We start from the raw sequence: 26823 nt of genomic DNA, 5'->3' as shown, positions 1-26823 counted from the left end.
ACTTAAGAATGATTAAGGTGGCTTGGCCCTCATGTGAGCAGCGAGCCAGTTGTGGATAAAAAGTGATCTGAACAATATTCCTTTTTCCTTGACATGAGGGAAGGGCCTTCTTTTTCTTCCGGTTGTTAAAGGTTTCTTGTATGGAGAATGCAAATGAATTCCTTTTTGTATTTGCTTAAGCCCATGAGGATGAAATTCCTGGCACAGAATTGGAGCTTTTGGGGACATTTTAGAGTTCAAATGAAAATATGCCCAAATTCTTTTGTTAACAGTTCATTTGTGCAAATGCTGGGGACAATGACATCCAACAGACTCCTTTCAAGTTATGGCATTTTTAATGCCAAAGCTGTATCTAGCTGCTGAAGAGTTTAGTTGCAACTTTAGCAATTCCAATCTTGGTTTGGAAGGGGGAGTGACACCTAAGTCTCAATAGAGTGAAAATGATGAGGGTGAAAGGATATTCTCTGAACAGTGAGAGGCGCAGGAGAGTAGACAGTCCCTGTACCCTCAGCCTCTCCATGGAGGATATTCTTATAGAAACTGTAAAGCACCAGAAGTGAGAGATTACTTGCAGGGGGAAAAAAAAGCTCATGTTGCCCTGGTTAAAAGTATAGTTCTTTCCCCAAAAGTATCATCTACACTGGTTGAACAAGAATGCTGTGTTGTATGCTAGAGGCAGGATGTTCTGTTCAAATGAGCTGCTTTTTTGTTTTGTTTAAAGTAGTCAGTTATGCTGAAATATTAGTTTTGAGGTTAATACAGGAAGATGTAAGCTGTCTCGCGGTAGATGTTGAGAATAAGCACCATCTGAGGGGTATATTATCCCTCTTAAAAAAGACATTCCATACCTTCCAACCTTGCCTTCCCTTTGCAGATGGCTGTTAAGTAAATAAGTGAAGGTAGGATATTTAATACTTGTTCCTCCTATAATTGTCAAGACAGTTCTTTACCAGAGGATGATCTTTATCCTCCTTTGTCTAATCATTAAAATTAAAGATGACAGTCATAGTTCAGGACCTTCTGGTAAATTCCAGCCTATCGTACTTTCATTTGCATCTATCCTTACTTTGAGCAAATCTCAGTTATTTACTGAAGCCTGATTTCCCACATTGTGTGTCCTGATCTCTGAACGTGGCAGATTCTTTTCAGGATGAACAGCTTCAACATTTGGATGATGATATCTTTTGGAAAAGGAAAAAGAAAGCTCTGCCATTCTTCCCACCCCAAAGTTGGATCCTGTGTGTACTTCACTCAAAGATACTGTCTTCAGATAAATTTAGCTTTCTATTAGAGTAATCCCAACAAGGATGTGTTAGGCTTTCTTTCGTGAGTGTCTTGTCGTCTTAGTTAAGATTATCCATGTCTTTCTACATCAAATAATACAAACGTTACCTCCATGAAACATTGCCTTAATGAAACAGAGTTCCTCTTTTAAGAACCAAGAGAGTAGAAGTAGATAATAGTATGGTAGTATTAAATTTGGAAAAAACCACAGACTAATACAGTTGGGAAAAATAATCCAAGTTGTATAGTAGGTATGTATTAATGTTATCAAAAGTGTTAGACACTTCAGACTGGTAATAACCCTGAAAGGCTTAGAATTTAAATAGATACTGGAGGTGAAATTTGGGGGCTGAAATGTGACAAAATACCCCAAACTGGGTAATGATGTTTATGATAGATCTTGTTCGTTCTGAGGTTGAATGAATACCTCTGGTGATGCTTATCTTCCTGACTAAGTTAACAGTTGCAGGACTTTGGGGGAAATCTGTATTTTAGGAGTAATTTGAAAAGGGATGACTGTGCTTTAAAAAAAAAAGAGGGACATGCTTAACAGAATGTGTCATGAAGATACTCAGTTGAAATGGAGTGCAACTTATGAAGATGTAATGCTGGAATATGTGGAATGCATTAGTCGTTAATCTTGGTTATTGACTAAGCTGAGAATGTGCAGTGTGTTGCTGCAGGAAAGAGCAGATTTTTGGGGCATCCAACGAAGTACTGTATTTGTGGAGTGAGAAGGTGCTCCTCTCTGTTGCTTTGTGGCAACATCTGGAAAAGGCTCTTCATTTTTATAGCCCTGAAGTTCACATTTGTGGTGAACAAACAGATAAAATAAACAAGCAGAGGGAATGGGTAGAGAGGAGATGGACTGACAAAAACAATAGGACAAATAGGCGTTTTTATCCTGTCAGGATAGCAATTACAGCTCTATGGGCTGTTGTTGGTTTGCAATTTACTGTATGCATTGAGGGAGAAGAGAATTTCTGATCTTTATAATTTAGAATCATGATGGTGATTAGCCACAGAAGAAATCAATACGTTTCATGTTCAAATTGAGTTTACCAACTTGATTATTACACCCCCTACTTGAGATTTATTTTGAAAGCCAATTGGAATATTCTGCTAGAGCACTGCTTGCTGCTTATTGTAGCAATGTGAGCTATATTGAGCATGGCACACTGGAGATCTCTGATCTACTGTCTTGTTTCATCCGAAATTTAATTCAAAGTACTGGTGTTTTACTTCTGCAGCCTTATATTTTCTGGTTCAAGTGTGACTTGCTTGGAACTGTATTTCTGCTTTTGTGTTAATCATGCGTATTTACAGTGTTTTACAAGTACATTTGCTGTCCAAAGATCTTGCAAATCAAGATAATTAAAAATGGCAACTTAATAGATGAGATTGTAGCGTAACCATTAATGAAGAGGGCAAGCTGATGTTAATTCCTATGCAGAATGTCTTTGAAAGCAGATGTAGGTTCTCTTTGAAGTCCAAAGAGCAATAGGAGTAAAGGCTGAAAACAATGTGGGTAGCAAAGTAGAGAAGCAAAGCACTGAAGTGATAGGAGGAGGTGGAGAAGCCAAGAAGTGATAGCTGAGACAGACACAATCAAGATTGAGCGTTAGATTGAACTAAGATAATGGATTTCTTTAGATGACTTAATTCAGGATAGGGCTGGGGAATCTTCTTCAGAGAAGATAAAACTTCAGCAGTTGTCTTTATGTTCGTGATGAGGGGAGAAACGAGGTAGAGAGTTTACTGCAAAGTTTACATTCAAGTGTAAATTATTTGGAGCAAGTACGATCTTTCCATTTTGTGTCTGAATTTCTAAGGCAGTAGGTACTTAGAGGGAGTGATACAGGCAGTGAACAACAGTAAAAATTTACTTGAGTCTGACTCTCTAGTAAAAGAGTTGATAGGATGGTAGAAATCTGAGTTTAGTGATTGTGACAAAAGAAAAAGGTGGTGAAAACAGTTGCGTCAAACTGGCAGACCTTACGGAGTAAAACGCTCAATAACATAAGACCATAGCGCTACAGGGTCCCCAAGAGTTACAGAAATGGGAGAACGATTGCTTGTCTTGTGGTTCCAATTAAAAACTTAGAAATTGAAGAGGACATTACAGATTTAAAACAATGGAAAACACAGCAAGCTGAATGTGCTGTGGAGGCCTGCTGAGGGAGAAGTGATTTGATTTTGATTGTCCTCCTGACTTGTGACATTTTTGGAAACAAAGGGGCGCCAGAATGAGGATACAGGGACTGTGTGCTGTATTGAAGGATGCAGCGAGTTCGTAAGGAAAGTGTTCTGTTCCACTTAACCAGAGGAAGGATTTTAGTGACGAAGGTCAGCATACTCTTGGAGAATTAGAAGAAATAACTGAGTCTGCTCAGTGATACTTGCTAGTCATAAGAAACAGAAATCATAATTAGAAAGGCCTATATTGCACCAGTATGGCACTTCATATCTGCGGTATTTAAATTACTTAGAAAAATCTGCATGTGCTTTACAAAGTCCTTCACTCCATACAGTTAAAGAAATAAGCCTGGCATAAGCCATCTTATTTGTATTTTTTGAAGCTGGAGCTAAATCACAGCGTCTCCATTTTTATTATTTTTTATTTATTTTTTTTTATTCAAAGTGCTTCAGGCTTGGCAGGCCCTTTCACTTAAAATTGCAGTACAGAATAGTTGAAACTTAAAAGTGATAGTTGCTTGGAGCCAAGCTTCGAAGAGGATTTTGTGGCTTCAAAGCTTTGTCATTCCTGACAATCTTTGTGGCACCACCGCTGTAAAACTGACTGCATCAGTAATTTTTTAAATTTGATACTTCAGCTATGGTATAGTTCTTACTACTTTCTTCTTCTGACTTTTGTTCTAAAGTGTTACTCTCTGTTGGCCAAAAGAATTTTTAAGCAACTGTCTTATAACTATGTTGTATTTGACATGAAAAGGTGCTGTGCGGAAAGTGGGAAGTTGGATCTAAGCATCATCTAGAGAATAAGCCTGGGATGCTGCTTAGCTGTCTTTTAACTAAGTCCTTGTTTCATATCAAGCCTGTAGTACATTTTCCTAAAACTTTAACAAGCTGTAGGTTTTGTAGGCTTTTGTTTCTCACTTCCCTAAGCAGGAAGGGTATGGATGCTGTGAATCTGGGAGGGTTGCATGCCCGAGTTGTGGAATCAAGAGGAGTGCTCCAGCTGTTCAGAAACACCGCTGCATGGGGAAGGGGATTCTACTGGTGCCTGGGGAGATGTGGTGAGTAGCAAGTTACTCAGATTAGGAACACAAGAGCACGTGATGGGAAAGGACATTGATGTGGCTAGTTAAATTCCTTTGGGAGGCTGATGAAATGCAGAACAGCGTAACATTCAGTTAAGCGTGATGTGGCTAAATAACACCTCTGAACCTGCCCATAAGCTAAGATCCTTTCAAGTAGGAGCTGAGCTATAGGGGTTACCAGTAGATAGAATGGCAATATATAACCTTTCTTATAGGTAGGTTGAGAGTTGCTGTTCTTACCTTTACAAATTAAGGGCTGGAACCTAGCTCCCAACTTGTCTTCGAACTAGTTTTGAAGTGGTGTTCTAGCGTACACAGCTCTCTGTTCTTAATGTACAGTTCTTCTTGGGTTCTCTCTGTCCTGTCCCCAAAGAAGTATCTATTTCCCCTGCTTATTTTACTGAGAAGAATTTGTTAAGATATGAAGCCCTTTCTGTTGATTCAAATGGTTGTTTCATCTTGCTAAATTCCATGTGGCTCTGTAGGTAAGGCTTCTGTGTTCATGTATGTTTTCTTTAAATAGCTAGAAATTATACCTAAATTCCTTGGTATGTATTTGGATAAGCTTCTCTTTGTTCAGCGTATTACCTGTGACTTTGAGGCATTTTTGTTAATTGATCTTGAAGCAGGCTCAGTGGCTTTAGTTTGAATTAATTTTAAAATTGCTCTTTAGCTACTCCCTAAAAATCACATGCACAGCATTTTATTCTGTAGAATGTGGCTTGGTTTTGGGGTGTGGTGGTGGTTTGGTTTTTTTCTTCTTAGTAGAAACAGTTTGTTTAAAACACTCCAGTACATCTATTTGTAAGGATTGTGGAAATCCATAAATATAAATTGAAAAGGAACCGGAGAGGTTTTGTTTTTTTCGAAATGGGTGATCCAGGAGATACTAGTTGTGGAAGAGAATAGTCTGGATAATACTCCTGAAAATTGTTTTTTACAGCCAGAGCTGCATTGCCATTCTGTGCAGGCAGCAGATGGCAGCATTAGACAACGTGTGCTTTGTCCAGGTAACGAGAAATCAAATGATTGCTTTTTGGGTTTCTTTTGTTCTCCCCCTTTCCCTTTTTTCTTTTATTTCTTCATTGTACAAAGTAACCGGGAGCTCCCCATTTGAACGAACTACAGGTTTCATCCTTCTCTTAAAAAATTATTTTGTGAAAGGATCTGTGATTGTGCATGGTGCAAGGTGCTAAGAAATCGTTCTCTAGAGTAAAAACGAAATTTCTTTGCAGGAGGGTGCAGAGTGAAGGGAGACACTGCTTTTTCACTTGACTCAGGAGGTTCTGTCTTATCCCAAATCACATATATCTGTCCTTCCTCTACCTACTTACAGTACAAAATGTCATTTGGAAAAAAAAAAAAAAAAATTAGTCATAATGTAGCGGCAAAACTGTTGCCTGGAGAGTGTGCCTGCTGAGAGCCAGACGCAATTTGGAAACAGTAATAAGTTTCCCTTGATATGATTATTTTCACTCTGCTTTAAGGGGGAGAGAGGATGGAGAAGTGTTTGTTCCTAATGGGAATGCCCTTGAAAGAACAAGTAGGCGCAATCAAGGGAAAAATATACATATTGTGCAGTTAAGATTGCAGTTCTTCTACAGACTAGAATAGATTCTAGTTAAATTAGAAAAGAGGTGGATTATGTGCCTAAGTTCAGTACAGCAGTACTAGCCCTGCAGCAAATGTCAGCATCTCAGCTATGATGAGTAGTTTGTGGTGTTTGTGGCATGAGATTATTTTAGGGGGGTTAGTGAACGTCTTCATTAATGCAGTGAGAAATGCAAGACACTTGGACCAAACGTATACTATCCTTAATGCAAAGAATGCATTAAGCACCTTTTTTTCCAATACTGCTTCTTATGAGTAAGACCGCATGATTTTTTTGGGGGGGGAGCAAAATGAAGGATGCACCTATGTAGCATTACCTACATCGGCTGTTGAAATCATCTTTTGGTTTTGCTGTTTCCCTGGCAGTATCCCATCCCTCCTGCCTTAAGGAGACTGAATAAAATACTGTTGTCCATTTGTGGCAGTCTATAAATAAGGTTGCTGCAAAGTATGTGAAAATTCTTTTCATGTCCTGAATTGTGTAGTTTATAATTATATCTTTTAGCATGCAAAGGGTAGTTGGAGTAGTTCCTTTTGTACTTTGGAAATATATCAAGACCAAAGTGGTAGGCTTGGAAAATGGTTTAGAAGCTGTGAAATATCAACTTGTCCCTTCAAAGAAAGTCCAGGTAGATTTGAAGGGGGGTAAGACTGCAGGTGTGAATGATCCTTCCCCAAGCCAGTGAAAGAAAACAAAAAAGCGGAGCTAAACGGAGTGATTTTTAAATGTTTATTGGTTGTTCACAGTGTAAATTCCCAATGCTGTAGCTATGACACTGTCAGTAGTGTACTGAGCCGGGTGGTAATGAATGTTGTAACGTTCATCTTTGCTTTTTTTGTCACTTATTTTATACCTTTCTTACTTTAAATAATTCCTGATGAGAGAATCCTTAGTAAATCAGGGCTGTGTATTCCAAGTTGCCTATTACATTAGTGCGAGTCTGATGTATTATTCAAGCAAATCAGTAATAAAAGATTTAAGCTTTTGTCGGTTAGCTGTAATGACTTCTAGCCAAATTTCGAACTGTAGTTCATCCAATGATGTGCTGATCTGTCTTGTCCCTTCCTCTAACATATGGAAGGGTTTTCCCATGAAAAAGAAAATAAGAGGAATATCTTCCCTGAGCTGTTAGGAAGGTGCAGCAGTACAAGTAAAATCTGTAGGGGTTTGTACTGGTTATTATAGTCCAAAAGAAAAACAAGTTTTGGTTTTCAGACTTCTTTGAATTTGTGGCATGAAGCAGTAGGTGGCCATATACGATCCATTCCACTCTTGATTAGCTGATGTAAGTAAATCTGCTTCTGTTGGATGCCTGCTGCAGAAGTGCCAGCCTCCATACGTTTTTCTGGCGCGGTAGTGTGGAGTCCCCCTAACTTCCCTGTCAAATGCCAGATCAGGATGTGCTGTAAACAGCTGATTTGGATCACTCCCTGTTTCGGACTGAGGTTCAGAAGTCTGCCCTGAAAAGCATTTATTCTGTGTCTGCAATGCATTTTCTTTTAACTGTAGTTTGCCCAACTCTCGCTTGTTAGATGTCACCATTTTTAGTATTCTGTTATTGCCTGTATATGTTTCTGCAGGATTTTTAGCATTCGTACATTAAAAACAGTGCGAGAGCATATTATCCAGTATCAGTGTAAGGTTGACCAAATTAGCACAGGTTAAATTGTATGTTGCCTGTGTATATACTGGACTTCAAGAACATGATTTTTTTGTGACATTTTTCTTTCAATTTCAATACAGGCTACAGGAAACAATAACTTTTAAAAACTTTTTCAACTAAGGTCAATCTTTGGTCAGTCAATATGTTCTTTTATGGGTTTTATTCTGCGTTTATGGCTTTATTGTTCGTGAATCTGTTATCTTGACTCTTGCTAGGAAAGAAAATATTATTGCTAGTTCTTGACTCTTGCTAGGAAAGAAAAGATTATTGCTAGTTCTGTGTTTGGGCTCAGACTCTTCCAAAAATGTGATCATCTTTTTGTAAGGTCAGAGGGTTTATGAAGAACTGTAAGGAGAATTTCATACTTCAGATAGCCAAAAAAAATGTCATTTGAATGAGAACATATAAATCTATTGGATTTGAGCATGATTTGATGAATTTAGCTTCTGGGTTGCATGTTACATGAGAAAAACTGCAAGAACTGACATACCATTGACATCAGAAAAGCTTGGCAAACTTATATTAAAAAAAGCCTAAAACCCCAAATACTAATACTTTCCCAGTGCAGCAGTATACAGACTTACCAGTGTCAATGAATATTGTTCTGCTAGTATATTTCTTATTTCATGCTTCATTTTCTCTTCTCCCAGAGCTAGAAGTGTCATAAAGTGTTTTGCATTATAACTACTAGGGATATTGTGTAAAGACAGTATTTGCCATGTTCTAAGAAATAGAAGGAGCATAGTGAAATCTAAGAAATTGAATAGACAGTTCCACCTCTACCATTTTCCAAAAGAAATCGGCAAGAAGTAAATGCGTGGGCATTGGGAAGAAACTGTGTCTGTATGTCAATGCCTTTTTTTTCCTTCCTTTTTTCCCCATGCAACAAAACTGATAGATGCACTTGCTATAGATAGGTCTGTACGTAGGCTTTGGATCTTGGTGTTCACAGCAGTTAATGATATTTAGGTTCAGCCTAGCTATGAAGAGGCAGGGAAAGGAAAAAATACGGTAAAGTAGGGGCTTAGCTTCTCTCAAATGGGTTTTAATTGAGCTTTTTGTGATGAAAAGCTAATGCTATCTGTTTCCTAGAGATGACTAATTCTGTGTTCCAACTGTAAACCGAGGAGATAGGACTGTAGTCAGAGGGGGCTTATAACAAAATGTGGGAGCAGGCATTTGGTTGTTGACTAAATATTTTAAATACATTGAGTTATATTGGGGGGAAGAAAAAAGCTACCTATTTTTGTTACAGGTTGTACACTTAGGGGTAACAAATAGGAAGACTATGGCAGTGCCAGACAGATCGTTTTAACAGGGCTGTTTCCTGCTGTAGTTCTTGGTACAGGAAGTAAACATCTGTGTCAGAGAGGATTTGCTATTACCACTGATAATTGCAATGATTCTCTTCTATGAAAGCTACTTAACTCCAACAACATATTTAACTACGTATTTGAACATGTTTGTATGGCGTGCATACAAATAAGGTCTATTTTCAGTGGTGTTCTATACCTATTTTCTGCATTGATCAGCTGTAATACATTCTGAGTACTTCTGTATATCATTGAAATGAAAGATTTTACTGCATCTTAGGAATGAACGTTTATGCTTCCAGCTTCTTACATTTTTTCAAAGGTTTCCTTGATCTAGGTATGGTGAGGTGGAGAGAAAGGATAGTCCCAGAGACCAATGGTATTCAAAATACCGGTGTCTGAAGATGTCGCCTCAGATTGGTAAGCTTATTCAAGCAGAACAAATGAGAACCAAAAATGCAGATTCCATCAATAAGTCTGCACTTCATGTCTCACTGAAGCAGGGAACACTAATAGATCTCCTCATGTTACTCTGTCTGATTAGCTATATCTGGAAAAAATGAGCCTTTCCTGCTGATGAGTTAGAGGTATGTATGTGCTTTAATAGTCACAAAGGAAATGTAAAGAAATTGGGCAGTGTTTTCTAACTATTCCTGTTGTTTATATTCTTATTTGATTGCATTTAAAAAGGGTCATAATGTTTATTTGTGAATATCTGGTGCCTAGAACTGGGGAATTTCTCTTCCCACAAGGATTGCAGGGTAGGAAGTGATAATACTGGCAATAGTGCTCAATTTGTTCTTATCCTCCAAACTGGAAAATATTTACCTCTGAACACCACTTAAGTTTAAGTGTGGTGTCCCCCCTCTCCATTTTACAACCTTGGAAACTCTGGCAGACTGATAGGCTCAAAACAGTCACGCAAAAATGGATCTTATTCAGTGTAGCGTAGATGGAAGTGAGTCTCTTAGCGAAAAAGCAAAACACAAGAAAATCTTTGTATCAGTTCCTACATGGCTGAGTCTGTAGTGAGCTTCAAAGGTCTTGCATCTGAGGAAAGTGATGACATGAAGAAAGTATTCAGTGTGGAAGATCATGTAGAGATCAAGAGAATTGGAAACGAAGTCAGAAAAGTCATATTTCTAAAGAAAGCCTTGCATAAGAGAGAAAATAGAAAGTAAGTTGGAAACTATGTCTAATATTAAAGGTTTTAGGAACAGAAGGCATGAGGGTGAGAGCTCAGGGAGGAACCAAAAGGAACAGTTAAGGCCATAAATATGTGATGATGACTGTAGCAGGATACGAAGTAAAAGAGAAGCTGGACTTTGCAGGGCTGAGTGAGGAGTGGATCATGAATTTCTGCGTAAGGTGCTGGGGAGAGAAGCATTACATCACTGAAAAAGGCTACATTTAGCACTTACGTTATGAAATCTGAGGGCATGCATTTATACTGGGGGCAGTTCTACTGTTAGATTTAACATTTCTCTTAGGGGTATGTACACAGCCTTTTTGATTTGATGCTGATTTCAGTAGAGGCTGCTTTTCTAAGTGAAACTCAGCATCATCAGTCTTCCTATAAGAACCAAGCCTCACTAATAGATCTATTTCTAGCTCTTCTAGTTGTGAAGAAGGTGGCCCTTTTTCTCTCTCAATCAGTATGCTGCTGAGTTGCATGGCCTATGGCTATGCTGACTGAAAAAATATTGAAGTCTGAACTTCAGCATTCATCTTTGAGAGGTGACTAGACTTCCTTGCCTCTGTCCGTCCATTTCAACACCAAAACTTCCACTGAAAATAAAAACTTGCCTTAAACATAATTCAGAGCCTCATAATAAAACATGTCATGTGGTTAACCTTTAATACAATGTAACATTTAAAGAATAGTTTGCATCTTTTGCTGGTAAATTACTACATAAATATTTAGATTAGGTGCGAATAGGAATGTGGCATTATTTATGGATCCATATTTCTCTGGCATTTCAGATGCATGGTTGTTTTGCTCCTTAATAAATGCAGACATTAGAAGAACAAGCACACACAAAGTGCTAATTTTAAAGCTTTGCAGCTCAGAGGAGAAAAATCGCCACATGTTTTGTTAGAACTGCTTGTCGTCTCCTGTTGCACGATGGAGAGAAATCATTTAAAACACTTGCAGTTGCATTAAGCTCCTTTATTTCTGATACTTGTCATGGACTGACATGTCTCACCTGCTAGTGCAGATTGGTAGCAGAGCAACCTGTCAGATCTGAAGATGTTTTGGTGCTGTCTATTCCCTCTCACTTCAGAGGCAGATGTGTTATGGTACAGTTACTGCTTTAATTTTTGCCCCTATCTTGCTTCAGTTCTCTCTCAGCTTAATCCTTGGAAGGGGAAGGCAAGAATATATGAAAAGTGTTACTGGTGAAAACTGTCAAAAAAAGAGGAAAGCACAGGTTCCTTTTTTTTTTTTTCTGGTTTAGCTAGAGATCAGACTGTTAGGGAGACGGACCACAAAGCTACATCGCCAGTACAGGGCACAGCAGTTCAGAAAATGGTCCTGAAATAATAGCATTGCAAGCTACCGTGGAAGCACTCTGAGATCTAAGACACGTGAATTCTTACTTGCGCCGCGCAGACTTCTGTGAAGTTATGTAAATCATGTACCTTCTTTGTAGCTCGCATTCCCCTTTATGAAATGTGACCTTCCTTGTAGAGTGAACATATAAGGATGATGACAGGAAGTCCATTGATACCTGTAAGCTATTCAGATACTCCAATGATGAAGCTTCCTAGCTATTAGCACAGGAGTGAGTTTCCATTTGAGATGGGAAAAGGTACGGGTGTTTCCTTGATCTGTTGAAATTAAGGAGAGATACTGAGCAGCTCTGCTGCAGTCCTGGCTTCTAAATTAATCCTGCACTGTAAAAGTTAATTATTTGGAGGCTATCACTCTTCCGTGGTCTCCATGATGTTTATCAATGAGAACACCTCACTGAATGTTCATGCTTTGGTGCCTGGGGCTTGGCAGAAGCATCACTTGAGACCTGTAGGATCTTGTATTCTGGTTGACTGAACTGTTCACTGAACAGTTTCCTGTCTTGTGTTTTGAATTTCTGCGAGGAAGGTAGCTCTCTAGAGTTATTTATTTATTTATTTTTATTTTGCTTTATTTTTATTTTTATTTTTATTTTTGCTATTTTATTTTTATTTTTGAAAGCCAGTCAATTCTAGTCTAGGGCCTTTGCAAGGTGTTCACATACACTAATTTTCCTTTTCTACTTGTTGGCAAGAAACAGGCATTCCCATATAGCTTGGTATGCAGGTTAACTTGATGACCAGTTGGTCTGGAAAATACCCCTAATTTCTCTGATTTTTATTCCCTACTGTATAAAATCTTTTAGTGTTGAATATTTTTTCCCATTTCCTTACAGTGTCTTTGGTTTGATGGCTCAGAACTTCATTATAATCATGGCAGTGTATTTTACAAGAAGGCCTTTTCAGTACCTGACTTGGCTAGGCTCTTCCAAGCATCTGTGGTGAGCCCTGCATTATCTGCAGACCCACTGGATCACAGATTTTTCTGGTTTTGTTTTTATGGAGAGTGGCTGTATGCATGGAGGCATCTGACTGTGATTCTGACTCTATTCCAGTAAGTAAAGAATTTGCCAAAGAGCTATTTGCTTGCTCAAATATTAATCCAGTGAGAGGAGGATATCTGAAAGTATCGTTTTCTTGCTGCCAGTAACTGTCTTTATGCAAACTCTTTTCAGCTATTTTTTCTTCTGATGAGCAATTCTGAGTTTAGATTTTGGAATTCCTGTCTTCTGGAGTAACGACCCTCCAGCACTGATATCCTCAAGGCTAACACTTACCAATGTTTCTCTATGCGGGGAAAAAAAGTCCTAGCTATGGAAAAAAGGTTTTCTCTCTTCCCCACCAATACATTAGATTTCCTTGGCTGGTACGCATCCAGCTTGATATCTTGGCATGTTCCATGTAAGAAGCCAAGAAGACCTCCAGAATGCCTGCTATTCTTCTGTGGTAATAAATGTGAGGATATAGGGATGAGTGTTTTTCTTGCAGGAGACGGCAATTCCAGAGCCTCATGAAACTTCCTTTTACCTTAAGTCATGTAAACTTCCAAAAAGAAAACAGTAAATGTGAATTGGTCATGTCGCTCTGTGAATAGGCATTTCCTGGCAAGACCCTTTTTCTAATACAAAACTAATTAGCCAGAGCAAACATCTTTGTCTCCAAGAACAGTAGAAAATCCCAGGAGCTGTACACTTGGCTCCTGGAAGTTAAGTCTTTGCAATCGATACTTCCCAGTTGAATCACTCCAGGTCTTTGGTTTTCTTCCTCTTCAATAACTATTAACCATTTGATTTGGAAACCTTTGTGTTGGATGCGTAGCTTCAGAAAGTCAAGTGTGAGGGAAAGGGAATTTTATTGACATGTTTTCTAACAATTTATGAGTGGTAGCAATTGTCTTCAGATGGTTGGAGAAGAGGTATCTTCACTATACTTGTCTGTTTTAATACATTTTACCTATTAATTGTGTTATGATAAGAACATAAAATATCTGTACTGGGTCAAACCACCGAGTTTAGTGTTTTAGCTCAGACAGTGGCCATAACCATGTGGCAAAGTATAAGTACATAGCAGTACTTGCCCCAAAGAGTCTCATTATGTCCAGAAACCTGTAATTGAAAGATGGAGTCAGAATGTGTCTGGATGGATGCTGGATGGATTTTTTTTTGTTGTTGTTATGAATTTGTTTAGTTGAGTCCATGTAAACTGTAAACCTTCACAACCTCCTGCAGAGAGCAGTTCCACAGCTTAGGGGAACTCTGTGAAAAATCTGGTCCTTTTATTTGCCTGGAACCTGGTAGGTAGAAGTCCACAAAAGCTTGTAAACACCTGAATCCATTTGTTCAGTTGCTGGACAAATGCATATTTTCTGTCCTGAAATGCTTCCGACAGAAATTTTGCATCTTGCTGAGTCCTGTGTTTATCTGGCTCATAACAGTTCTGTTTGTGCAAGAATAAGGGCCAACCTAGTCCCTTTGGTCTACTGAGAATATAAAAATGTATATTTTTCCTTGTCTGATTCCCTCCCCTTCATATAATCTTAAGGTGCATTGATCTGGTCTGTCCTGGTATACCTGCGGACACAGATGCAAGTAATCTGGGACAGTGTTGTACTGTTTGTACCATACAGCTTCCTTTTCTACTCCGATGATCCAGATTTGAAGAATTTTAAAACGCCTGGTAACTTGAGGAGCCATGGTTCACTTTATCTACTTCTAAATCTCAAATTGTCCGGAGGAAAGAATATAATTATTCATTAGGTTGGGAAGGTAGAAGTTTCCTGTCTTACAATATGTGGACGTGTCACCTTTGGGTCTGGGTGTGAGGGAACCGAAGTCAAGAAATGAAATTTGGAGTGTTCGCAAAACAAATGATTTTTATTTTGAATTTCTGTTTTAAACAGCCTTGTTTACCTAGCCATGTCTTCCATTTTGAGCTATGAGGCTTATTTTTGAGTACTGTTACTGCAAAAAGAGCCTACCGCCAGGAAAAGCAGAACACACCCTGTTTCAGACAATACGATTTGAGACCTTAGTGCTGTAAATGATGTAGAAATGTGCATGTATTAATGAGGGGTATAATAGGTTTCAGTGAAAGTGGGAGATAAGATGTGTTAATCTTGTATATTAAATAGTCCTACAACAATGAACCTTATAATGAGGCTGTTATTAAATCTTTTCTTCACTGGCTTCAGTTCAGTGAAACCAGTGCTTTTCAGTTTGGCATGTTTAAGGACAGTTTTCACAAGAAAGGATCAACTTTCTGAGGCCTTTGATGTCATTCTGAAATACTTATCTAATTAGAGATGCGTACAGCACGTGATGGAAAAGAAAATCTTTGGAGCACTCTGACATGGAATACTTTCCTTTTTTTGGGTTTGGGGACACCACCTTTAAAATTAATCTTAGTGCGCTTGTATGGAGTTCGGTTTGACCTCAGCTGCCTTTGAGGAAAAGGAGCGTTGCATTTCTCTCATCAACAGCCTGCAAACAGATTGTGTTCTAACAAGGTTAGAAAGACTGTCAAAATAGCAATAGTTTTAGAAGAAAAAAATAAATTATCTAGAATGATCTGGGATTTTTTTTTTTTACATTCTGTGCTGTTCTAGCTATAACTCTGAAGGCAGTTCCATAAGAAGGGCAAGATTTCTTGGCTCACTGGTATTTATTTTTTTTCTGCTTTGGTCCAGCAACATTTACAGATTTTTCATCTCACCACTTGCACCTTTTGCAGATAGTCAGATTAAAATCTACGTGCTCCTGTCTGAGTATGTTCTAGTTCAAAAGAGTGAAAAAAGACAGTTGAAATACCCAAGCCTGATGCAGACTGTGGAAGATACAGAGAGGCAACCACGTGAGGAAGCAGCAAACAAAAGAATTCCCCGTAGCGGCCAGGTTTCCTTTCCAGTACAGACCCGAAGGAGGAATCTCTCGTTCTGAGAGTGGTGGGAGCTTGGCTGAAGGAGAGTCTGCTTTTCTCCGTCAGCGTTATTCCCATTTGAGGGCTGTAAGGAAAAGGTGCAGTGGGAGACATCAAGTATATAAAATTAAGAGTGATGATTGATTGTTTCCTGGGAGGAAGCGACAAGACAGACACCACTGTGTATTCTCAGGTGATCCTCATTTCGGTAGTAACCGAGACCAAACCTGATTAGCTTTGTTACAAAACGAGTTGATGTTTTGTGATCTTACATTCTCATTCCCTGCAAAGCAGACACCTTTTTGATTTACTATGCATGTTCTTTAATTGAGATGGAGGTGCTGTAGCTCTGCTCTCAGTAAGTTCAGGCTTTACATTCCATTTCTCTTTTGCCTCTTCATCCCCTTTCCTCCATGCATCTGACTCTGAGCTCACATTTATCCTGTTAAATAACTCCTCTTACTGTGTCTAAACATAACAGGCTGAGCATCCTTTCTCAGATACCTCAATTCCCGTATAGGCTAAAAGCACCTTATCTCTCCTCGGGCTTCTGCCAGGAGCTCTGTTCTCAAATTGGAGTAAAGAACGTGGCTGTTTTAATATCGAGTAGTACTGATATGACAAATGGCTTTGTGTAAACAGTAACGGTGGTTACCGTGCAAGATTTTTTTTAATTCCCACAAAGGCCTGCGACTAAACCGGCAAGTATTTCCAGTGACGGGTACTTGATGTAAAGCTGTGACTGCCTGTGTGGATGGAGGGGAGCGTAATTTGACGAGGGACGGTAGCAGGAGGATTGCACGGCGGATTGTCGCCTTTCAAAGTGATGTGTTAGATCCCTCTCTGTAACAAAATTAAGCTCCAAATTTGAGGAGCGCTCGGTGCACCCGCAGTTGGGGAGCGGTGATATCCAGCGAGGTCACTAGGTGGAGCGACAGGTCCATTTTTCTTGTCGCAGGGGCTGACCAGTGCTTTTGTCGGCTTTGCAGATGCACATATGGTAGAATATTATCATTTTATGGTTACAATTATGAGCAATTTGATAGAAAATGAAAGCTAAATTATGCAGTGTTCCTTTTATTTGTTTAATTTTGCACTCTAAATATGTAAAAGGAAAAAATAGCGCTTTTTTTGTGTGGATGGTGATAGGTGCAATACCTTCTTTTGGCTTCATGTTCTCACGCAGAACAGGTTGCGATTATTTTCTGTCGTGCATGATGAAATGTGTGGTGTTGTTCTCAGCTGCTGTGACTGTTTTGCACAGAAATTATATATGGCTGCATCTCCAGGCTCCTTTTTTCCATAAAAAAGGATCATACGTTTACTGGCTGATAGACAAATACCCAAGTAACAAGTTCCTTAACAGTTTCCAGTGGAAGAGGCTGGGTAGCTGTTCCGTCTAAGCAAATGCCAGCAGAAATCTTTAAATCCTGGAAGTCGCTATAGATGTTGGCAGAGCTCCCCTGAAAGGAGCGGGTATGTTCTGAACAAAACTTTCTTGCCAGTGAAGGAAAATCTCCTGCCGTCGCATTTCTTAAGCCAAAAGTAAAAAAAAAAAAAAAAAAAAAAATTATGGCTTATGCCAGGACCAGTAGCTTGTTATGATGATCTGTGGGATCTGTATGCTGTGTATTCAGGTTCTTGGTTTTTCTGTCATCAGATTCCTGATGTTCATTATTATGAAAATAAATGTTTTCATGAGTGTGTGTAGTGGTGTAACTTGCCTTTTGTGTGTTGCATTCTTCCCTCCTTTTTGCTAGGAGAAAGTTGTTAGCACAGCCAGGCTGCAGAATAAGCCTTTATTTTCTTTTTTCTTTGCTTGTAAGTATCCTTTTGTTTGTATTAATGAAGATAAGGCTGGAGATGTGTTTTCCACTTGGAATGGAAAGTGCAACCTCTGAGATGGTATTTGCATTTATTGATCCAGGCACATCTGCTGGCATATGATGGCGTGTGATATTTTTGTCCTTACCCACCTTTGAACCAGAGAACATGGCAGATAAGCTGTCCAGTTTGATTGGCATATCCTGTGGAAAGGATTTTCAATACATAGGATCAAATCCTGAACCCTAAACTGCTTTTGCATTTTGAAAGTGTGATAGAGACTTCTCTGAGTTCATGTGTTATGTTGGGAATTAGTTTTAGGTTTAAATGCTTTCTTTGCTCTCTTTAAATCATACTGGCTATCTTTTTGTTTGGCCAGTTTTAGATGCACTATATTTATATTGTGCATCTCAATATTTTTCAGTATGTTTAAAGCCAACTTGGGAATTTCATCATCTGGGTGGAATACAGCATATTGGTAGATGATATAAAACTCTGTCTATAAAAGAAATTAAAAAAATTACAAGTACTAGGAATAAATCATCCTGGAGAATTTAACCAGGGTTAGGAAATCTTGTCTTTTATTGCTTTTTTTTAGGGTCAATTTTAACAGTTGCCCTACAGGTGGTATGGGTGGAGATGGCAAGATTACTTTTTGAAAATAACTCATTCAGCTGTTTAGGAAACTGTGTTTGTTATTTCTGTTCCCACCTGACATCAGTAAGCCCAGAGACTAGATTTGAATTTGATGTTTTACATATGCTTCTTGAAAGCTCCAAAGGACGGCTTGGGCTTTGTCCCTAACTTTGTTCTTAACTCTGTAGCTTTTCTTTAGGTAGGTAACCATAACTTAACTGATTTGTATGCACCATATGCAGTCTTGGCTCGCTTCAAAGTGTAATCAAGTCATGAACTAATTACAATACCATATTCCCAAAGAATGTAAATTTAATTTCCTTTCAAACAGAATGGGAATGTATTAAGCAATTCCTTTATATGAGGGCTATGGCATTCAACAACATAATGCTGATGCTTCAAACAGAAGTGAAGTTCTTAACTTTTGTGGACCTTGTGACCTTTTTCCCTATGCATCTTCCCTTTTTATTCTTGCATCTTGAGTTAATTTACTGACTGGATAACAACATTAAAATATTCAAGTGTAAATTAAAATGTAACTGTTGGGCTTCAGATTGGAGATCACTCTGTCTTATTGTATGTGACTTGCTGCTTTATAGTGTTTTCAGAAATGTGCTTCCTGAGGATTTTGAATCAGAAAGAGATTGCGTTTTGAATTGAAGGCTCATAAGGTTCAGACCCGCACCAGATGATTTCTTTAATACATTGAAAAGTGGATGTGCAGAAAGTTCCCTACAGGTTCTTAGCATCACTGTGCCAAGGAGTCCACATAAACTCAGTTATATAAGAACGAGCGAGGTGAAGTTGTTCATAAAACATTTTATTACCTTCAGTCTTTGCAGCATCTTCAGAGTTTAGATAATAAACCTTCATAGAAGTTACTAGTCTTTACCCTTTCACAGAACAATGATTCATATAGGTTCAAGCCACTTATTTTATTTCTCTTAATTTTGAAGGCAGAAGAAACATGTTAGGGTTGACTTCGATCTGTACTTGGATAGCTTGATTTCTGAAATGCAGTCCTGTTGTTGCTTTTCTGAGAGGAAGTAGTCAAAGCGCAGGACTGTGTGTGTATTAAACACAAGTTGTATTTTAAAATTAAATGTGGGTCAGCTTCCAATGAAGTATGTAATTGTTTAATGCTAAAGGAAAGAGCTTAGAATATCTTCGTTTATATTTTAAAGTGTTCCTTTTAGATGTTAATTCATTAATACCAGCAGTTTATTTTTATTCATATGACTTTTCATATGTAAGTAGTTGAAGCTGCATTATTTTAATCCTTTCTTTGGTTAGGCAGAAGAGAGCCTGCAGGTGGAAATCAGAATGACATACGTATTGCTTCTTTCCCAAAAGGCACGGTATCTTTCTCTTATTGATATGCAAAATATTAAGGTAGAAAATAAACCTCATTGCCTCATGTGTCAAAATACTGAAAAATATATGCTTGGGTGATGCATGGAAAAATGTGGGCCCACTTCAAACTGAACGCACTGGCAGTGGAGTTTGCCACGAGGCTGTCGTGGGCCTTTGGGGCTCTGCAGACTCTGCAAGTTCTTTTGCCTTGTGTTATGAGCGTTTAAGTGTGGCTTGAGCCTTATTGTAGATACAGGTAGATATTGGAGAGCCAGATAAGTTGGATTTTTGCTTGAGTTCGGTGAAATTTCTTCCTCTTGCAGCAGCATTTTAAGGCATTTTTGGGTGATTGAGTAACAGTGCAGTGGGATGCCATAGTAGTAGTACAAAGTGCCCAAGTTACAGATGCAGAGGTGTGTCTATTAAACAGATGCGAGCTTGCTTTGACATTGTTCAAGTTGCCAGACACAGTCCAGCCACGTTCGGGAAATGGTGTAGTGTTGGTGTTGCAACCAAACTAAAAATACCCCACAAAAACATAAAAGCAAGGTAAACTAGATCAGGCATGAAGTGCTTGATGCTGTGTACAGTGGCAGTGCACAGCTCCTTGAACAGGTCTGGCTTATACACACCTAGTTGGAGGGCAGGCAGACAAGCTCAGGTCTACCTGCAACTTATCTAGATAGATTTTTCTTTGGAGACCAAAGACCTCTTGCTCGGTGCTCAGCTTAGCGGTACTTCCTCAGCGTCTCCTTCTCAGTCTAGTGTTTTCACCGCCTTTGTCTTGAAGGGGCTACCTGAGGCAGTGAAGAGAGTTCGGTCTTTGCTGAAACTGCCAATATGATGATGACTAGTCAGCTTTCTAGATGCATGTTCTCAAGCAGGGATTAAAAAAAAAAAGCGTTTTCTGGCTACTAGATCATGATTGCCGATGTCAAAAAGCTTTCTTCATCACACGCTGAAATCATATCCCTGAAGGTTTCTTGTATCTCTACCACAAAGTGTAAGTTATTGCTATCTTATTTAAATTTAAATCTAACTTGTGCCTGCCTGACTTGTTCCTTTCTTTGCTTGCTTTATTCATTTTTGCATATCTCTAATAGCCCTGAGTCTCTAGAGAATCTTCCCTTGGATATAGGTGCTGATGGGACTGGAGCATCTTCTTGCTGAAGATGGAGATATAGCTCTTGTGTTCTCTTCTGGACATGGATCAGAATATGCAGCTTTGAATGAAAGGATGCTCCAAGTTGGAGCTACAGTCAGGGATTATAGCAACCAGTCATCCCTGGGCATCTTGTTTGGTGCTTGGGAAGTCTCTTAGGGCTTGTCTGCATGGGTGAATGCAGGCAAACTTTCACTCTAAGCTAATCAGGTGCAAGACGAATCTGGTCCGTTAGTGCTGTGACTGAGATATGCTAACTTACCCTACAGCTACAACACTTCTGTCCTGGAGCTGGCTTGTGGAGTGTGGGACTGCTGGGCTGCATCTGTGTGCACAGACATGCCCAAAGACTCCCTGTGCCACAGTCTTTCCACGTATGAAAAGGGAACACCAGAGATTACGCCTGTCCCAAAAATGCTTGTGACAACCTATTGAGGAAGGAGTTGCGAGGTGAGGAGTTCTCACAACCACTCTGAAAATACAAGACCTTTGTTATTAGTTTGATTGCCAAAAAAATCGTATTAGTTGTGTTCTCCTCCCTTGATAATAGTTTCTAGAAAACTTTTTTCCAGCCTCAAATTCTCATGATTGGAGGCTGCTTTATTTTTCTGTTTCTTTAAAATAAAGGGAATTCTCCTATTCTCAAATAATTCTCCTTGAATGACAGAGCCTAAAAATACTTCTCTATAAAGAAAAAGTCCTCTACCTTCCCTGCCCCCCCCCCAGCTTACAAGAAGTGGTCTGAGAAAGGCAGAAATTCAGTGGCCTGGTATTGGCAATGTTTTGAAAACCTTGACTCTAGATGAAGAGACCAGTGGGTGTTTGAACTGCTGTAGCGTGAACATTGCTCACAGAAGGATGTGGAGGCTGATATGTAGAACTCAAAAGCTTTCTAGGAAATGGCTGGATCCTCTAAACCAGAACACTTCCAATTTTAAGCTGGGCTTCACTTAAAGAGGCAGTGGAAACTGTACTGGGAAGAGTACAGGAGGTCAGTGGATACGCTAGAGATTGGCACTTTTTCTCCCACCTTTTTTCCCCCCCACATGCTGGGGAAGCAAAGAACTGCAGCTCTCTGTCCTACTTCAACTTGGGAGGGCTAAATATATTTCAGCAATGAGTAAGCTGGGAGTAGTTCGTGTAGTTATAGAGCAGACTTAAAAGCCTGAGGCTTAAGAGTGGAGCTGGAGAGAGAGTAGGGTTGAGACTTTGTAAGGTGGATGGACCTACCAGACAGGTCGCTGGTGCTGGAAGAGGTGTGTCCCGCTGTCCCAGCAGCCTGTTCCCTCTGCTCCCTTCGTGCCAGCTCTTGCGCTTAACCGACCCTTTGCATTGCTGGGTCAGTTTGCTGAGCTCTCGGGGTGGGTGAGAAGTTTGGGAGAGCTGCAGAGCTGGTGCTGGTGGAGGGAGTGAGACTCCAGGGTGAGTAGGAAATGTGTCTTTGGCAGCAGCTGAGCATTAGGTTGGTTGTGCCTTCTCATGAAACCTCACCCCTAAGAAAAAGCTCTTTGTTCCCTGGCTAACGCCCCTCTCCCTGGAAATCTGTTCCTGGCCTCTGTATGTGTGACACCGCTGCATGCTAGCAGTCCCTCTTCTCAAAGCCAACTCTATCTCTGCTGAGGTTATTATCTCTTAAGAGCCGTAAATGAACTCTTAATTCTGTGACTTAAATTCAGTGACGAAATCAACTAATTTATTCTATAAAATATATAGTACTTGCTGTGTGACATGTAAATGTGGCTGTTGAAATCTTAACATTTACATTTCTGATTTAGATTTTTTTTTTGTTCCCCCCACCATGTACAACCTTAGTACTTTACTAACAAACTGCATGAAATGTATTACTCAGGTACATTCAAATGCATATTTCTTGGACATAAAACTACTGTTCAGAGAAATGCCAAGTACCACTTCTCTCAGGTAACTAACATCTTGTAAATCCAGTATTTGTGCTCCTGAAAACATGAAGAAGTGTCTGATGTGAGCATTTAGGCACATTACTTTTTCTGTGGAATGCAAATCTGTAGGACTTGTTCTATAGGGTTTTTTCACCTTTATAACATTTTTTTAAAGCAATTATGAAAATATTTATCATTACCTATGTATTTGTCTAGAGACTGTATTACCATAGTACATTTGTGCCCCTGTTATATCTGAATGACTTAAATATTTTTGTGGCAGTGTTGTATATTGCTTGGCTAATTTGTAGCGGGGAAAAAAGAGATCATCTTGCTGCTTTTAGCAAAAATTCAATAGAACGGAAGAGTAAGATCTAATATTAAGGCTTTTTTTTCTTAAGAACATATTCTGCAGTAAATGTACCAGCACATTATGGAAAATTTTTGTACTTAGGCCTATTCTGCATGTGTCTTAAACAAATGAACATTTTAATTTTTTTCCTATTTGAAGCTTCATGTTTACTTAGTAAGCAAAGCAAGGCTTTGGACTCTTAGACTATGGTGGCTGTAACAATGCATTGCTTAATGTAGAGTTACTGTGTGAATGAACAAGGTTTTAATCTTCTAATACAGGAAGTTTTAACAGTTACAGTGCTGACTGAAGCTTAGAAGAATTTCAGGGATATCTTGGCTGCCATTCAAGCTCATGTTAACTATTGCCCTTCCCACTCAAGATCACATAACTGACCCTTGGACAATCAGGATTTGCTCGCATGCTTTCTTAATGTTAATTTTGCATGTCGTGTTTTAAGCTGTATTTTAAATAAATTTGGCAGCTGCAAGCAAGAGGTGGTGGCATCATGTGTACAGCAAAGGCTCTGCAGTCTGTAAAGCACAATTTCGCAGGATCACAGGATGATAGGGGTTGGAAGGGAGCTCTGGAGATCATCTAGTCCAACCCCCCTGCCAGAGCAGGTTCACCTAGAGCAGGTTGCACAGGAATGCGTCCAGGTGAGTTTTGAGTATCTCCAGGGAAGGAGCCTCTGTGGGCAGCTTGTTCCAGTGCTCTGCCACCCTCAAAGTAAAGAAGTTCCTCCTCATGTTTAGACGGAACTTCCTATGACCAAGTTTGTGCCCGTTACCTCTCGTCCTGTCACTGGGCACCACTGAAAAAAGACTGGCCCCATCCTCCTGGCCCCCACCCCTTCAGTATTTATAAGCATTGATAAGATCCTTCTCCAGACTAAGAAGACCCAAGTCCTTCAGCCTTCCCTCATAAGAAAGATGGTCCAGTTTGGGCATCTCTTCTATGGTACACTTGCAGCACGCATGTGCTAAGCTTGGGAGCGAGGGCAATCTTGCCCAGCTTTCCAGCAGGACTGATACTAACACTGTGGCAAGAGCGAGGGTAGGTGCATGGCCATCAGTCGTGTGCCCCAAGGCCATTCAGGGGGCTCATTCCTTGTGCCAGCAGTGTGCTATCTGGAGGGAGAAGAAGGTAAAATCTGTTTTGTGGGGAAGGGGTTGCTGGAAGCAAAGTGAATTAAGAGGGCTGTAAAAAATTGATAAAGATAGGACTGTCTGTTTTTATATTCTGCCACATAACATGGGTTTAAATGAATTTCCCTATAATTTGTCTTCAAATACCGACATTTAACTCTTAGGCTGTATAAATGAACTGGCTTTTTCTAGAGTAAAATTCATGCCCTGCGTCCAGGCTAATATGTTCACCTACTATAAACATTACTGCCTATGGTTACAACCGGAATAAAAAATTCCTTTTATATACATCATAGCTGGCAGAGACTCCTGAGACCACCACAAATCACTTCAGCCTTTTGGTGCTCTCTGACGAAATGAACTGAAATGTAAAACGGCTCAGGCTTCAGGCAGGCTGGCTCTGGAAAGCAATTAGCTTGTTTAGACCATTGTTTGTACCCTCCCATATTTCCAGGTGCTGAGCAAAGGTATTCTAGGAGCTCTCCTGATTGATTTAAACATTGGGGTTTAATAAGCTCCCGTTCCTTCCTAAAATGTATTGCTTATTCTCTGTGTAGCCTTTTATTTAAAGGAAAGAAAAACAAACAAACAAAATCCTGGCAAGGCCCCCTTCCCCCAAAAGAACAAGAAGAAGAAGAAAAAAAAAAAACCTCAGGGTCATAACAGGGAATAACAAAGCAGTGAGTTATTTATGCAGCCATGATTGGCAAAAATGATTGCAACATGAATTTGCCCAGAAGCAATGATTAGATCATAAAAATGTTAAGGAAATCTGTAACTCAACACCGTTTTATAGATTGAAGAAGTTTTTGTTCCCTACCTTAATTGCGGTGACTTGTTATTAAAGTATTTATTCAGAGTAATCTCTTTGGACAGCGAGCCCTTATCCCATCTGCATGCATAATTAAAAGTGAGGGGGGAGAGAGGGGAGCGTAAATGGTTTACCATGCTACATGAGCAAGGGAGGGAATTACACAATGACAGGTGAAGAGCAGATTTATCTCCTGTTGGAATTTCAATGCTGCAAGCAAGGCAGGACACTGTTGCTTGCTAATATCCTTGCAAACACCACAGTTGCTGCTTCTCTAGATTACTGTCCAAAAATCATTGCTGGTCTCTGAAAGGCCTTAGCGCTGTGTTTGTGGGTTTTGGAGCCTTTGGTGCTCAGGCAAAGAGATTGGATTTGGGTATGTGGGCTTGTGAATCCACATATGTGCTTAAAAATGGTCTATTTACTTACTTGGCTGGCTATTATTTATTTATAAATAAACATTGGTAGTGTCTGGCTTTGCTGAATACAAATCAGAGGGTTGTAATTGTTCCAACTGAAACAATGTCATCACCTGCCTCCTGCTGCTGTCCCTTTTCCAATGATAAAAGAATTTGGTGCAATTCTTCTTTTTCCACTCTCTGAGTAGAAAGAAGGTTGTACTTGAACATTCATCTCTAGGCAGATTTATCATCATTAGGCAGTACTCGAACGCACAGTATCTGTTTTTAAATTGAACTGTTATGGATCTAAATCAGATTTACACAGAGTAAGTTGGTATGTATTTGACTCTATTCACTAAAGTATTTTTCCCTTAACTTCTGATGTCTCACCTCTGCAGCAGCAGTACAGAGAATGCCAGGAACTTTTGAGCCTTTATCAGAAGTACCTAGCTGAGCAGCAGGAAAAACTATCGCTCTCCCTTTCTGAACTCAGTGCAGCCAAGGAAAAGGAGCAGAAGGTAAGCTCTTTGCTCCTATCTCCTTTTGTAATGACATCTTTGAAACATCTTTTCTCTTTTACTAGAACTGTAACTTCTAAATGCGTTGTCTTGCATTATACATTGTCAAATGCTGTTTTGTGATTGGCTTCCCATGAGTCCTTCCCTTAATACATGGATTGCAGGAAGACAAAAAAACCCCAAGTTTTGGGTCAATAAAATGGGTGAAGTTAATCGACTATGTTGTAACGGAGTAGGAATTGTAGGAACCCGTGCCTTTGCTAAGGAAGAAGTCAAGATGCTCCTCTGTTTTCTGTCCTATTTCTTACACGGTAAAATAATTGTAGTGACTATAGATACAGCCTTTCATATTTTCACTGTGGCTTTTGGTGATTGAAAAGGACATTACAGATGATATATTTGGTCAATAAGAGCTTTCTCAAGTCTGTAAGGCAGCCCATCTGATTTGAGCTGTTTTATATATGCTATTTAAAATCAGAAAATGTTGACTAGAAATATGACGTGTTAAATTAAGTGGTAAAATGTTTCTCAGATGCATGCACCCAAAGACTTGAAAACATGGTTGCTTAGGATTTTTTTTTCTGATAGCTAGGTACTTGATTTGCATCCCTGCTGATAGCAGATTATACCCTGGAAATGAAGGCTGCTTACGCAAGTGCTCTACCTAATGTTCTTACCTGCTATTCTCTTTGAGTAGCTTCCATCTGCAGATCTCTAGAGCCTACCCTACCTAAGACTATGCCTTTTTTTTTTATAGATTGGGCCCTTAATCCTTTTTTTTTTGCTGGAAGAGTCTTGAAGGCTTCTAATAGGGCTAGAAGTAAAGTCATCAGCACCAAGTATGGAGAAGGTGGCCTGATTCTGGCTTCTCAGTGGTTGCCTACTAACAAAATTGCACAGACAGATCCTTCATCTCAGGAGCCTGTGAAGGAAGGGGTGCATTTTTAATTCTGTTGAGGAAGCAGGTAGCAATACTTCTGACTTCATCAGCAATCATTTTTTAACCTGCTGATGGTGGTTTTTTTGTAAAATTTGTTGTTGGACATTGAGCTGTTTGTCAAGTTTTTAGCCTTTATAA

General features: G+C 39.4%; 1 protein-coding gene across 1 annotated transcript in view; it reads left to right on the top strand.

The window, feature by feature from the left end:
- The window catches only part of KIAA1328 (KIAA1328 ortholog), a 174416-nt gene that overhangs the window by 44524 nt on the left and 103069 nt on the right, over positions 1-26823 (top strand). The window contains exon 6 of the mRNA XM_059834078.1: positions 25618-25745. Within this exon, the coding sequence (XP_059690061.1) occupies positions 25618-25745 (128 nt within the window). The remainder of the gene's footprint in view (positions 1-25617; positions 25746-26823) is intronic.

Source organism: Gavia stellata, chromosome Z (genome assembly GCF_030936135.1).
Source record: "Gavia stellata isolate bGavSte3 chromosome Z, bGavSte3.hap2, whole genome shotgun sequence".
NCBI lineage: Eukaryota > Metazoa > Chordata > Aves > Gaviiformes > Gaviidae > Gavia > Gavia stellata.
Note: the sequence above shows the minus strand (reverse complement) of the source record. Positions and strands in the feature narration are given on the sequence as shown.